Genomic DNA, 15,314 nt, shown 5'->3' on the forward strand with positions numbered 1-15,314 from the left:
ATAATAAAAGGAGCTATTTATGAATCACGGAAGTGGCTGCTGGATTAACTTCTGCAAGATTCCCACTAAGCTAGCGACTTCTACCAAGGGGTGCAGGTTGTGATAACAGCAGAATTATGAGCCGACGTATGGAGAGCAAGAGATGGAAGCACAGAGCGTTGGTATTTGATGTGGGGGCAGAAAATTGTTCTATAATGAGGAGGGGTGCCAGGATATGAGATGGGAAGTGGGGAGTTGGAGACAGGATATAAGTTATGAGAAGGAAACTAATGTTAGGAAATGCAGCTGTTGTTGTTGTTGTTGTGGCTGTATAAGCTAAAATGTATCTTACTACTATCCTCCATGATTAATACAACTCGGCCAGGTCAAACCCCTGCACTAATGCTACGAATGCCACCAACCATATCCTTGCTCTTTCTGGGGCTCAAATGAGTGTGTGTCATATGTGAGAGTGAGAGTGTGTGTGAGGGGGTTAATAAATGTTGAATCAAACGCCGCACGAGACACTCACACTCCTTAAGGGTTGCCCATTAGCGGTGTGTGGGTGCATGGGGAGTTTATCAGTGTCTGGGTGATTTATGAAGTCAGACTCAATATCATCCACTTCACCCACACACATATGGACATACACATGTGCACACACCAACAACGCATGGCCACATGCTCACGCGCACACGCACGCACACATGAAGTCTCTGTCTGTAATGGAGGCTGATATTAGGCCAAAATTAAACGTTTCACAGAGATTAACAGTGCGGATGATGAGATCGTCTCAACCTCTTTTAATCTAATTCCTTTTTTATCTCTGAGCCAGCATGATGCGGAAGTGGTACACAAGGTGAACATGCAACCACAAAATACTAAATACACACAATAATAACACAGCTATTATTAGTGATAAATATTACAATACCATGACAATGTAGAAATTGAGAAAATATAAGGTGAGAATTATTTTAAAGAGTTTCCCTGTATGCAATTACATGGACAACTACTGTTGGCATGTATGAAGCTTTGATGCTGAACTTGTTTTTAACATTAGCCACATAATTCTACAGACATCAGAATCTCTGGTTGCTAAATTTTAACATTCGATAGAATTGACTTAGCCACAAGCAAAAAAGGAGGGTGCTTACAGTGCACTTCAGAGTGTGCCTGGCTTAAATGGGACCCCTTGTGGCTGTGTCACAGTTCCCTTCGTTAGGGGGCTGACTGTAGCCTGTAGTCACCACAGGCATCATTAGCCCTCTGTGAAACCACAGACTGAGTCTCATTCTTCATCTGCCTGTCTGCTGCCTCAACATCTACGCTGCAATAGTGCTCCAACGGCAGAGTGAGTCCAGCAGCTCTGCAAGACAGTTGCACGGAGCTGTTCGGATAAGAAATTCTAAAATGCAGAGGTTCAAATGTATTCTGCGCAAGCGGGCCACTTCAAATGGTTCTGGAAAGGTTAGAGCAGAGGTTATTTCTGGAGGGTGTGTTATTAAGCTACCTGGGCTGAACAGAAGAGGAATAACTATGGTCAAGCAAGGGTCATTCTGGAGCTGCACCAGACAGTGAGGAGAATCAAGAATTTAGTGGAGTGGGGGGCTAAACTATCAATGTTACAGGAGATCACTGAGTGGAAATATAGAAAATAAAAGTACTGCATATATTCAATTAAAGCAACAGATTTTTCCAAACACACTCCATCAATGTCACTCTCTCCATGTGGCCTTTTTAGGATAGAATAATTTATGCCAAAGGGACTAAACTGGATTGTGATGAAAATAAAACATGCAAACATTTAAGTTAAAAATCAAATGTGCAGGATGAATTCAAGGTTGAAATGTTGATTTCAGTTTCCCGTTCTGTACTGCCCTCTAATGGAAAACACTACTCAGAAATAAAAGGAGCCCTGACATACAGAGCTGCAGCGAGACGACATACAGCATAATTAATTATGAGCTGAACTGAGTGAACGCTACATGAAATCAATTTTTAAATTAAATACAATTATAATGATGAAAAGGCAGGATTTGTCATTTTGAGATGCATTTATTTAAACATGTCTAATGTAACAAAAGTGCTCTATATAATGCATAAGACATCTCCACTCTAGGTGGATTATAAGGCTTGAGCAAACAACGACATCTAAATGAAGACAAAACAAATGCTTCACTACAAAGCTTTGTAGCAGGAAAATTCAGAGCCTTTATCACTGGATGTTGAACAAAGCATTCACTTGGCAGGAAATTAAAAAAACCAACGAGAGGTACAAAGACTAATTCTGCTTAGGAAAACAACAACAACAACAATGCAAGAGACATATTTTTAAGGGAATAATAATTCTTTAGAAAAACCATTCCAGCACTATCTGGCAAACGCAGTGGAGACCCACGGGAGCATATGTTTGTAATTCCTACTGTTCTCTGTTTAAGTTATTTTTGTACATTCTAATTCTGCAACAACTCCATATCACATTAACTATGCACCATCTCTATTATTAGATTTGCAAAAAAAGGAGTTTAAACTGAATATTTACCAGTAGCTCCAGTTGTTCCACAGTATGTGCCAAGCACGCTAAAACTTTATGGCCCTATTTTGTGTTCTTTAAAAAAAAAAAAAAAAAAAAATTTGGTGGAGGACACTTGGCCTCTGTCATGCTTTAGCCTTCCCCTCTCTGCCTCTCATGGGTGAGAAGCCATTGTTTGAGATGGTCGCCCTTGCCGCTCATGTACGGCCCACTCTGTCCATTGCTAGAAATGACTCGGTGGCAGGGGATGAGGAGAGGAACCTGGCTGACAACAGAGACAGGAATTCAGCTCTGAGGAGATAAACCTAAACAACCTTTGCAATTATTATGCAAGAACACTTTTTACATGCAAAGGGAAACTTTAAATACACTTGCTTTTTGCTTTGTTTTGCCACTTTATAAGCTCATTAAGAAAGTTTTAAAAAAGCATATTTTCCAAATGCACATTTTAAACTTTGAAAATAATGTCTGTTAACAAAAAACTGTGCCTTAGTGTAAACCTAATATTTGTATAAAGAGATATATAATTTGGAGCTTTCAAAATCAACTGCCTTCTTATTCTACAGTTGACATCGTCACAGCAACACACCAGTTGGAGGTGTTGATAGTAGATATGTATTATGTATGAAAGAATCTCTGATTTACCACAAAAACAGTGGGACTTAAAAGTAACCAACGTGCAGAAAATATGAATCTGCACTTTTTTGGGGGGCTTTTTATATTCATGCACTGCATGAAAACAAAGCGCTGCACAAAAAGTGTCTGGTTTGATCCTGCACAAATTCACATTCAGGGTGATGGTTCAGTCTTTGGGTATAAATGTTTTTTACTCTTTAATAGTGTAAAGCAAAGAAGCAATCAAAAATTAATGGGCAAAAACACCAGCAGGATGAATATTCAATCGAGAGGGTGTCAACATTAGGATCTGATAACCCTGTGATCATTAAAAGGAGGAAGTCGGTGGAGCGTTTACTCTTGTTGCAGATGACTGCCAGGGGGGTCCCAAGTTCTTTGTAAACTAAATGGCTGGAGAAAGATTAAACAAGCAAGTCTAAAACACTTCGATAGTTGTGAATTCAGTACAAGAAGAATGGCAATGGTTGGACTGAATATTTCTTTAGGAATATTCTTAATACTGCCTTCACGGTGTTCTTGTTACACTAAACATAAAACCATCACAACCATTGTGACTGTATTTCTCCAATTAGCCAAGTTATCCTGGCTTGATGGCTGCACCTCAAGCCTTTTATATAAAAGTTAGACATGCAGTGTGTTTCAGTTCAAATCCATCATTAAACCCGCTCCCATATCAACAGCAATAAAACTTTCAGAGCCCCAGATTAACCTTGCAGACAGAGAAATACTGCTCGAGTATTCGGATCAATATTGTTCCCCGGGTTTGGAGGCAGAGCAGGGTACCCTAAAGGCCTTCGGCTCTGCTTCTTCACTTGGAGGGAAAAGAGCACTACACCAGGCTTATCAATACTCAAATCCTGGTGAAGTAGAAGTGCCACAGAGAGGCAAGGATCGATTGAGCACACTGAGCTTTTCACAGCTGAAGCCCGAGTGGGGCAGCACTACTGACAAGTAATTGACACTGACAATCTGACTCTGGATCTGTTTCAGGAGCTGAGGGCTCAGGCTCGCAGCCTCCCTGACGAAAGAAATGTCTGTAAAACACGAGAGTGAGAAGTAGTATGCAGCCATCCAGAAGCAATGCCATTGGCTAATGTAACATATAAAGAAAGTGTACAGAGAAAGTACCGCATAGCATCAAAAACAAAAATTTATTCTTTTGGTTTATCTGTATTTTTTCTGTTATAAACTGCTTTCTGTCTTTACAAATTACTTCTATAGTTTAGTTACAAAATGCCATCAGAAAAAAAAAAACAGTAATAAGATAAGGATGTACACAAGTCACATACGAGGGAGTGAGGGAGAACATCTCACTGGCTGCATTTCTGTACAAGAAGTGTTCTCTGCCTCACGGAGCACACCGGTGGTGCCCACAGCACTACACGGGCAGAGCTAAACGGGCTTTGATCAAAGGGTTTGATCAAAAGAAGACACACCACTTGCCCTCTAGCCCTCCATTTTGTACACAGTGGATTCATGGGCAAAATGATGTGGGCCAGGTTTCCTACAAGACATGGAAATTTGCAGCAAACATCTACAGTGAAGAGGAGCAAAAGGTGTGGGCTTAAAATCATGCAGCAGGTAGAGCTTCACTTCATAGCCTTTCTCAAAGGGGGCGTTTATTTCACCATCACACCTACAGTTTGGATTGCATATCCTACATCAGGGAAAGCTCCTGCAGCTTATAGAACTTGTTTTTAAAGGCCTCTCTTCTATATGTTATCACTTTTTATTTTCAGTGATTATTTAGTCATATGTTTAACTGTACACAGAATGACATTTTTATCTATTCATTCGTTTCTATATTTGTTTATTTATTCAATTCATTCATTTAAACTTATTCCAAACTTTAATTTTCAACTACAAGATAAGACACTGATGTAAAACCTTTAAATCTACTGCAACTCATGTATGATTATTTCACATCATCCACTATTTAAGAATATTTATGTAGAGCGGCAACTGCTGATTTATTTTTAAAATCAACTGACATTTATTTTCCTGACTGATCAATTTAATTCGGATGTTTTATAGAGTAAGGCTATAAAACCATAGAAAACAGTGAGAATTGTCAGTCACAGTTTCCAAGGTGATGATTATAAATGTCTTGTTCTTTACAGCCAAAAGTCCTAAACCAAAAGCTTTTATGTCGACAATGAGAAAGCAGCAAATCCTCATCTTTTACAAGCTGCAGTCACAGGATCACTGGAACCTGTGCCTGAAAAAGTGACTCAAACCAATTAAAGATGACAAAAAATGACAAACTGTATAAAGCTTTAACAATATTCCAGTTGTTGCAGTTTTGAATTTAATACTATCAATTACGTCACAGTACTACTTATCAAATTCCTCAGTTAATAACCTTATAAAATTACTAATTAACCTTTGACTATAGGCAGCTTTACTGTTGGACCATTTGTCAACACACAGCTTCAGATGCAATAACCACTAAAAGCAAATACAACACAATCTTTTTTCCTATTTGACTATATAAAGTTAGTAAGAGAGAAGCCTGTCAGTCAATGTTATCTGCACTCACCGGGTTCCTCCTCATGGCCCCTCCCACTGCCCTCACCGCTCTGGGGTTTCCCGCCATCTCAGCGAGGCGTTTATATGAGACGGTCTCTCCAAACTTCACATCCCTCAGAAGTACGTGCAACACGCGGCTAGTGAATGCATCTTGGCCACAAAGCAGAGGAGATAGCAGAAACGTGAGAGGCAACAGAGAAAGAGACAAGCGCTCAATAATGAATCAAACTCAAGACAACTGACTGAGGCTGATTTCAACAATGGTTTAGTACATCATGGATTGTACTCTGTTCAAATAAACCAGTGTTTTGAATTGAAATCAAAAGTTTGAGACGCTGCATTTTGAACCACTTAATGCTTTTATCCCTGTTTGAGGTCTAACTCTTCTTCAAAGGGGCTCGGTGTGAGTCCCTTTTTTCCTTTACAATTCTCATTATACAACTTAATGCATAGAAGTCACTCAATTTGACCTTAGAACTAGTATTAACATGTTAGAGTAGCTGATGTGAGAAAATTATATCTATGGCAGCAAAAATCTAGGTTATACTTTGAAAGGTCACAGCTAAAATTAAAAAAGTTCGCTCCTTCATTTAAAAGGATTAAGAGAGGCCAAAAAGACTGCAAATCTGCTCCAGATTTTTAATAATAATAATTTGAATGTTGCTCACCATTTGTGGCAGTGGGATGACTTTGAGGTTAATCAGACCAATTTGTCCTTTTAATTGCTTTCTATTCAGAGTAGATTCATTATATCATCTTCACTTAAATGGCGGAATTCTTCAAATCATCCGCAGCTTAACCGACCACATTAACAGCTTTGATTTCATTAGCACTTTAGCAGTAGCATTATCTTTTTTTCTGGCTTACCAGGCAGTGACTGAGAGGCATGTTTGCCTAGCTCTGATTGCTAAAGATGATGAGAAAATATGTGAAGCATCTCAAAACCTTAAGACACTGATGCACCGAGCTTACAAAGCAAGTGAACACTTTTACTTTTTTTTGTGTGTGTGCACAGAACAAGATGGGGAACAATAGTCTCGTTATCAAGAGGGGGTGAAATTCTTCTAGTATATACATGTACTCAGTCATAAAAATTCAATTAGTGATCTCCCATTCTCTCTCATTTATATGGTCTAAGAGAGCACATGACAAGTGATCTATGAGAAATCCCTCTAAATTGGCATTGTGTGAAAACATGTCACACCCCTGTCTCTCTTCTACAGAGTGAACATCCTTTGCTCCCCAGGCTCCCTCTCTACCTTATAGTCACTCTCCGCAACACAAAGCCATGCGAACAAGGCAATTTGCCTAAACTGGGGGGAATAAGTGTAAAACCTAAAGGGGATACATTTGATTGATGTGCACCCATGTGAGTTCTTTGTCTTGAACAAGGCCCGTAGGTACTGTTTAATAATTTTTCAGGTAATAATCACGCTGTCACCGAGATGACGGGCTCTTACGCAGACAGACTTAATGTTATGAGGAGATAAGATACACCCCTGAAATTTCTTTTATGCACTCTCCTCCCTGATATAGCTTGGATTTGGTCTCATGATGTGCATGGTATATATTGATATCGCTTTGTCACTGGTGGGTAGATGACAGCTTGCCCAGACTATGGCTATGACAAATCCTTGCTGATGAAAATGTTATTGACAAACAACCAAAGTCAGTGTCATGCCAGCAGTCGCTGCTGAGCACTTTCGCCTACATGCCGACTGAGCAACAAGCTGCAAGGCTGTTTAAACCTTTTACAAACCCTGAGCAGCTGTTTCACCTGGAAGGTTTCACATCTCTAACAGTTGCTGGACAAAACCGAGCGTCTGTGCTTTTATCTGCCGATGAAGAGGTTAAAGAACTTTGCCCTCATCAGTGTTAGTGACAGAGACTTCATGCAGGTCACTTGAGGTGACCAGCAATGATTTGGAGCACGGTCCCCTAGCCCCATACTTCATAAAGAGCCTAATACGGTGTGTCTGGGGTCAGGACCCTCTTTAGATTGGGGCACAGTGATGTCAATTGTTTAAATAAAAGTTGAGAGGAACCACTTACATGTTTACAGACATCCCATAATTATGTCACAGGTCATTACCTGCTATGAGGCCAGGTGATAGGGCCACTGCAGAGGCATAGACAGATTGACCCAGAGTAAAATCGAACAGACCTAGTGAATACAAAGGTATTGGCATATGATTGATTTGCTCATAATATTCTGTATGGGAGCAACTTGAAAACAAAATAAGAAAACAATAAATTGAATTCCATCAGCCCTGCTAATGATAGATTTGGAGAGATGACTTCCAGCTGACAGTCACCTCATACATGGCAGTGAGAATAAAAAGACAACAGTAGAAATGCAGCTACCTCATTATCCTTTGTGTCTAATGGGAGGGAAGACTTTGACTCCCAGTCAAAGTGTCTCTTGAGTCTTGAGGGATCCATACTTTTGAAGGCTGACGGAGTGCTGATGATTCTCTGATTATTCGATATTCTGAAAACATTCATTTCCCTAATTCCTCTCCACATCACAGGGGCGAGTCCTGGTGAGTGTCTCATCTCACCCTGCGCTGTGCACAGAGGGAGGTTCAGACTCCTGCAGGAACACAGTCATTTGGGCTTTGAAGAGCGCCCTTCCCCCCTTTGCCTGGCCCCCTCCCTGCACATTCCCTTTGCCGCTTACCGAGACTAAGATCCTCTCGTCTGTTACATATGGATGTATAATTAATGAGATAAGAATATGCATCATTTTAAGAACCCACGATAGTGCCTGAGTTTTTCAGGCAAATGCGAGTGCACGCACACACAAACATACCGTACACATGCTCACTGAGCACGACATGCGCGCTCACACTTCCTCCACCCCAGTCGACCGAACTGGTGTGTGATGTTGCACATGACAGTCAGACAGTATAGAAAACTGCACCTCATGTCTCCTTTCATGTCACCTCTGTTGCTCACGTATATCGTGACAGCTAATATGAAAAGTGGCTTGTTTTGTCAGAAATGTGTAAATAAACATGGCAACACTTCAAGTGAAGGTCACAACTCAATATTACATGACAAGTGCTGCGAGAGTGCTGTCGCGTTCAGGTTCTCCCACAAGATAACTGAGCAAACAAAAGTTGGTTGTCACAGATTGTAATGACCTGATTAAACTTGTATATTTTTCCCAGGCAGGCAGCGGCTGCATGACTAAATCAAGCAGGAATTTGTATCGCAGTAAGTAATCCATAATATTTGTTAATCAACAAGCAAAAAAAAAAAACCTCCTATCTTCCTTCCTCAAAAGACAAATACTCTTGATGCTCACATTTAACATTTTTATACCGGCATGGCCTATGGTTTTGACTTCTGAGAGCAATCTAAGCCTAAACCCTGTATTTACTGAGCCCCAAAACAACAGGCGTGGGAGAGAGGTGGAACACAGCACAATCACCTATTCAGATCAGGTACTAATGAAGAATTCCATCTATCCTGAAATTTAATTAAAACCCCAAAGACTTCAGATGAGATGCGATTTGAAAGAGCCTGGGGCTGGTACACAAGCACTTGGTGGCAAAGGGAATCACACTGAAAGTTGATATCGTAATTGGTCCTGATGTATTTCTGCATTGCCTTTGCGGGAGCGTGGGACTCATAGCTGTATACAGGGTCTCGATGGAGTACCTGCTCATTGAAAATGCCATCACTCAAGCACTGCAGATCTGCATGAAATTAGAGAGCAGCTAAGGCCTGATTGCAGGGGAAGAGAGCCACAATTGGTAAATGCATATATTAGAGTTATTTCTTTTGTGTGTAGGTGTGCTTCTGGGTCTAAATGAGTGCTTCTGAAAATCTTTAAGTTAAAATGCAATGAGTGTTTCAGTGTGACAAAGAAATAGCTTGTAATTGTTTTGAAAACAGCATGAGCATGATAAGTTTATGATTTCAAAAATGAGTCGTCAGGCTTTGAGTATTGTTTGTTTCCTCAAAACAAAAATTGCCAGGGATAATTAATTCCTCATTTTTTTCCCCATCGGCACGCTCAGTCATTCGCTCAGCAGTCACAGCTACCACTTGAAAGGACACTAATTGTCCATTTTTGGGGTGCTTTCATTTTACTCGCCCTAGGTGACTGGTCAAGCCAACAATAAGCTCATTCAAACTTTACCACCATTCACATGTTCTCATTAAAAAAAAAAAAGCTTCCTGTCTGAAAATGTCAAGAGTGGAATTCGATCAGTTTCAAAGAATGTGCCAAGAATCATGGAAAAGCTTGCCAAGACTAACACGCGTAGTAAGAGCTGCCACAGATTACTGAACCAAGTTACAGCTCTGTGTTCTGTTCTCTCTCTTTCGCTCACCCACTCACTTGCTTTTCAATGCTTGCTCTCTCTCTCTCTCTCTCTCTCTCTCTCTCTCTCTCAGCCATAAAATACTTCATTATAACACAGTGAGCCAGTGAGTGTAAGTGATGTAACTGACAATTAAGAGTGAAAGCCTGATCCCAGTCATGGCTCTGCAAATATTTATCCATGACAGACCTCCTTGCAGGGCGGGGTGGTGAAAGGCAGGGAGCGGGAGACTCCCAGCGGTCTGTGGCTCACTGAAGTACGCCTGGAGCCATTCAACGCAGCGCTGCAACTCGTGGCTCGTTTCTGCCAGGCTATCGTTGACCACACAGCTCAGGGGGGCCTTGCTGCTCCTGTGAGGGATATAAGGCAGTGTGGGGAGGTGAGGCGGGGATCAGAGGAGCAATCATAACACCCAGTTCTTGGTTGAACAGTGCTAAAATATGTCACAAGAGTGTAATAACATGCCACGGGTGACACAGACACAAGATGACATAATTTGCTGAAAGAAAGTAAAGTTGTAAATCAAGACACGTTTAAAACCTAAAGTCATAGGCTTCAGCGTTGCTCCTATCACTGGGATATGACAAGCATCAGAGCCACGAAAAACAGAAAGAAGCTCAAGAAAATATACAGACAGTAATCCAGACATTTGTTACAGTAAATATATACATTTATATGAAGTGCAGCAGGATAGAGTATGAAAGAAAACACTGTCAGTTCATAAGGAAAAGCGCTAACAGTTCATTTCAAACAAGTTAAAGAAAGCAGAACGGTCTCTAAAAAACTGTTTTCAAAAGTCTTGCAGCAGCTATTGGAAAAAGTTAAGAGCACAGCATTAACTGCAGTTTCAGCTGTGCTTGGGTCTGGTTTATAGTTCATGACAAGAATAAATGGATTTTTTGGCCAGAGCGGTGCTGGCCAGCAAAGCAATGCACTTGGACATGCATCTTAGCATGAGTAGATGCTTGGAGGAATTTGCCGATGGTTGAGTTGGCATCACTTAACAGCTGAATTTCCCTCCGTGGCTGACCACCCCCCAGGTCAATGCAAGCAGACTGACCCATATTTGACACTTAAAGACCCTACTGGGAAGTTCCTCTCTTAGCATGTGCATTACTGCAAAGTGGACCTCAAGCTGTGTTGTGGATCTAAAACAGTCCGCCAATTCCATTAACTGGTGTACAGGACTTATAAATAAATAATTTCACCATTTAAGTGCCCCTTTTTCAAAATTGGCTTATCCTGTATGGTATTAATAATAGACATTTACTTTGTTAAACACACAGACCGTCTCTTTCCTGCCCGCCGTAACAACACGGCCCTAAAGTGTTTTTACACTTCTGCAGGTCACAGTTTGAGCAGCGTTTTTATATTGGACATGTGAAGCTGAGGTTTACTGGAGTGTTATGACTGAGTAGGTCAGTTTTCAGAGAACTGCTCTGCCTGCTTGTTTGTGGCTGTATGATGAAAATCTCCTGGGTGCCGTTTAACAGTGGGTGTAAATACAGTAAAAGGTGTAAATACTCTCGTTTCTAAATAAACCACACAGCAGTTTATAGTTGAGTGGTGAGAACTCAGAAACCCACCGGCGGGTCCTGTACTGAGACCTGTTCAAACAATGGCCATGGCTCATGGCAATCTCTGTCGGCATGGGTGAGTGCCCAGCCAGCCCCTACTTGTCATTGTCTCTCCTTTCTATCCCTCCCCTCCATCCCCCAGCTCTCCCTCCTCAGCCCCTATCCCCCCTCCCAATTTTTTTTTCTCTATCCTCCCACTCCAGCTCTTTTAGCTCCCCACCACCCACCCAACAGCTCGGGGATATTGTGTGTGGAAATGTTCCTGTTGGACCTGCAGGCCCTTACAATCTACTGGACAAAGGCTAGAGCACCTTTGCTTAAGGCTTGCCACCTTTGACCTCCAACTCACACTTCAGACTTGTCACCGCGGCTAATTTTCCTCTCCCCTCAGCCCTCCGTTATGGATGTGCCTGCTTCTAAAGGTGTTCCGAGTGATACAACGTTGACAGTAGTAAAAGTTAATGCAATGCAGTACATGTCATGGCTGGTAAACAACACCAAAATAAATAAATAAAAGTGGAACAACATCAGTTGAACTGAAGTCTGTCACCTCTAGCTGCGATAGGGGATTGTTTTTTAAAGAACATGTGGGCAGTAGCTCTCCTGCGATGGCAACATTTCACTGAGTTACAAAACATGCAGCAACATGTGATTTTTGTAGAGTCCAGGTTGGCACATTAGAAACTATAACCTTCAAATGAGAGATTACAGATGTGTAATAAATGTTAGATTAATTACAAAGAAACTCAAAGGAGAAGCAATCCTTACATTGTCTTAAAGCAACTGCACTCCCCTGTATAAAAACTAAGAATTATCATTAGTGGTGATTATAGACACTACTTCAATATCAGCGTTTAACAAGTGTTTTAACCTTGAATAAACAATTCAATGAATAATTATTACCTTTTGACTAGTTAAAATCTTTTTTAAGTGTCTTTCAGGCGTTTACTGTTTCATCACAGGTAAGGAAATAAGAAAGTAATTCCAAACTAGCCAGAACCTGCTGCACTATAAAAGAATATTTCCCTTGATAGAAGATTTTGATTTGAGAAAATTTCTAATATTGTGCTCCTGTCACAATCAATTTCCAATTACCATAAATCATTGCTGTGTAAAGTGGGGAGTCATTTGGAGTTCTACCTATTTTCCAACTCTAATATAAAGAATGAATTGGGCATTTATATAATGTTGAAGGTTATTTCATTCAACCTGGAAGAAACAATCAAAGGAGACAAAAGAGAGAGAGAGGGAATAAAAGAAGAGAACATTAAATTTGTCAATTTGCTTTGGCATATTTTGTTTCTCTAGTCACACAAGACTTCAGAAAGACTTTTTCTATTAGCTGTGGATGTAAGAATGAAAACAGGTTAACCACAGGATCTAACTGAAAGGAATCTGGCGAAGGGTGTAATAGTATATTGCACAAAAAGGGGAAAAACTCAGAACTCAAGCCTCCATCCTGTGAAGCGTGATGGTGCTCATCCTGACTCGATTGGCTGTCACTTTTGACACAGCCTGCCAGAGTTCTCCTTCACCGATCATGGGTAACATGGCGGGTCAGAGGATGAAATAGAAAAGGCCAAGAGTAGTCCAATATTTTCCTCAGCCTTATAGCTGCAGATACTTAACTCGCAGACGTCAAAGACTCAAGAGAGCATGAAAAAAGCCTAAAATGACTGTCTAAAAAGGGGGGAAAAAATACAACATGTCTCTATGAATGTCAAGATCCTGATGGTCTCTGAGCCAAAGGCTGTGATACAATTGTAAGCCACTTGTTCAATGCAGCTCGTTCAACCATTTGAAGATCATTCAGATGCCTATCTAGCTGCCGCAACACTACAGTCGAGAGCTTTTGGAGTGGTAAGCTGTAAGGAATGCTTCCTGCTCTGCTGTGTGGGGCATGCGTTTTGTGCTCCGCTGTTTCAAACTAAAAACAACTGGGCCGGATAAACTGCTCTCTAGATATCCAGCAACTCTTATTAGCGAATGTCCACCAAAGAGGCTGCAACACTCAATCCAATACATAAAGGTGGTGGTAAAATACTGCAGAGTAGGCAGCAAAGCACACAACAATTAGGTCTTCTCCCAACTGGCTAGCCACAGGAGTCAGTGAAGACATGTATTACCAGAGCCTTAACTCTTACTCCATTATGTAGTGTATCCACACCCCACCGCAGCAATGTTTATCTACAACAGACTACTGAGCAGTTTCAAATAGCGTTTTTAGCCTCTATTCTCAAGTGCCACAGTAAGAGATTCCAATTACCCGAATGGTAAGGAGCCAGTGAGGGAGGCATAAAGTACATTAGGGATCCCCTGTAACTGCAGGGACCTTTTAGAGCCTCAACTGAAGAGGGCCGAGAGACTGGGGGGGACAGTGACCCTGCATGGATAGCCTCTGTCAAAATTTGACCACGTCAAGCACAAAGGCATTATGGGAATCCAGTGTCACCAAGTCCTAATTACTGTCTGTGTTCAGAGCAAATTACTGCCTTGTTCCTCTGATTAGTGAGGAGGCTAATCTTCACCTGTGTACGCCAGCACTGCTGAGGGCCCTTGAGTGTTAGCGCTTCGTCTTCTGTAATTTATTTTTAAATCAGTGCCCGCTCCCAGGAGTTTTGAGTGTTTTGTTGTGAACCGCTTACCATGATCCCCACCACCGCCCCCTCACCCCTAAATCCTTGACTAAATCCTTGTTTGGTGCCGCAGGAAGATAAGCAAGAACAACACTTGGGCATAATTGACTCGTACTCCTCTCCAAGATGTCAGAGCGGAATCATCTCTCTGCATATTGCCTTAGTATGTCACACACTGTACACTTCTGCATGTTGCAGATATAGAATCCAATCAAGTTCTAAAACACACTAGCACAACCCTCGTGCCAGAAAAACTTCCCGGTCGACAGCAGGGGATAAAAAAATTAAAAAAAATACAACAGCAGGAGCTGCTTTTAGCCTCATCTCTACAGTGAGAGGTAGCTCTCGCTCGGCTCCCGTCCTCACCCTGGAGGTTCTGCTTTAGAAACCACAACATTTGCAGATTTTCGTCTGAGTGAATGTCAGTGTCTCGTCTGTGTGGGGCAGTTTACAGGTAGTATGTTACACAGGTGTTGGTTTACACAGGAAATGGCACATGCAGCCCGAATGGGACAGTCTCAAGAGACAGAGGCATAAACATAGAGCACAGATGGGTCCAGGGGCCAGTGGGAGCAGCACCTTAATGAATACGCAGCTGAGCACTACACTTCACAACATGCAAAAATCAAATCAAATTTTATTTGTATAGCGCCAAATCACAACAAAAGTCATCTCAGGACACTTTACAAAGTAAGGTCTAGACCTTACTGTTATCAATTTTATTACATAGGGAAAACCTAACAAATCCCCCTTGAGCAAGCACTTGGCGACAGTGGGGAGGAAAAACTCCCTTTAACGGAAGAAACCTCCGACAGACCCCGGCTCTTGGTGGGCGGCCTTCTGCCTCGACCGGTTGGGGTGAGTGGATAGAGGAGAGACAAAAGAAGAAAAGCAACAAGACACAACAATCAAACACTGATCAGGTCGATGTGGCTGGTGACTGCTCGTCAGAGACGTAGAGCTCCAGGGCCAGGGCAACCTGCAGAAAGGTACAGGGAGAGAGAGAGGACACACTACGGGAGAGAGGAAACAAAAAGTTAGTAATGTGTAATGGTGGCATATAGAAGCATAGGGAGAGAGAGGAGAG

At 41.6% G+C, this 15,314-nt stretch overlaps 1 protein-coding gene across 3 annotated transcripts in view; it reads right to left on the bottom strand.

The window, feature by feature from the left end:
• Positions 1-2,625: 2,625 nt before the first annotated feature.
• The window catches only part of LOC109961475 (methylated-DNA--protein-cysteine methyltransferase), a 21,754-nt gene continuing 9,065 nt past the window's right edge, over positions 2,626-15,314 (bottom strand). For all 3 annotated transcript variants that reach the window (XM_020602312.1, XM_020602330.1, XM_020602320.1), the window contains 3 exons: positions 10,204-10,364; positions 5,691-5,830; positions 2,626-2,776 (listed from right to left, as the gene is read on the bottom strand). In XM_020602312.1, coding sequence (XP_020457968.1) covers positions 2,648-2,776; positions 5,691-5,830; positions 10,204-10,364 — 430 coding nt within the window. In that variant the 3' untranslated portion in view covers positions 2,626-2,647. The remainder of the gene's footprint in view (positions 2,777-5,690; positions 5,831-10,203; positions 10,365-15,314) is intronic.

This window comes from Monopterus albus, unplaced genomic scaffold (assembly GCF_001952655.1).
Source record: "Monopterus albus unplaced genomic scaffold, M_albus_1.0 scaffold3.1, whole genome shotgun sequence".
Lineage (NCBI taxonomy): Eukaryota > Metazoa > Chordata > Actinopteri > Synbranchiformes > Synbranchidae > Monopterus > Monopterus albus.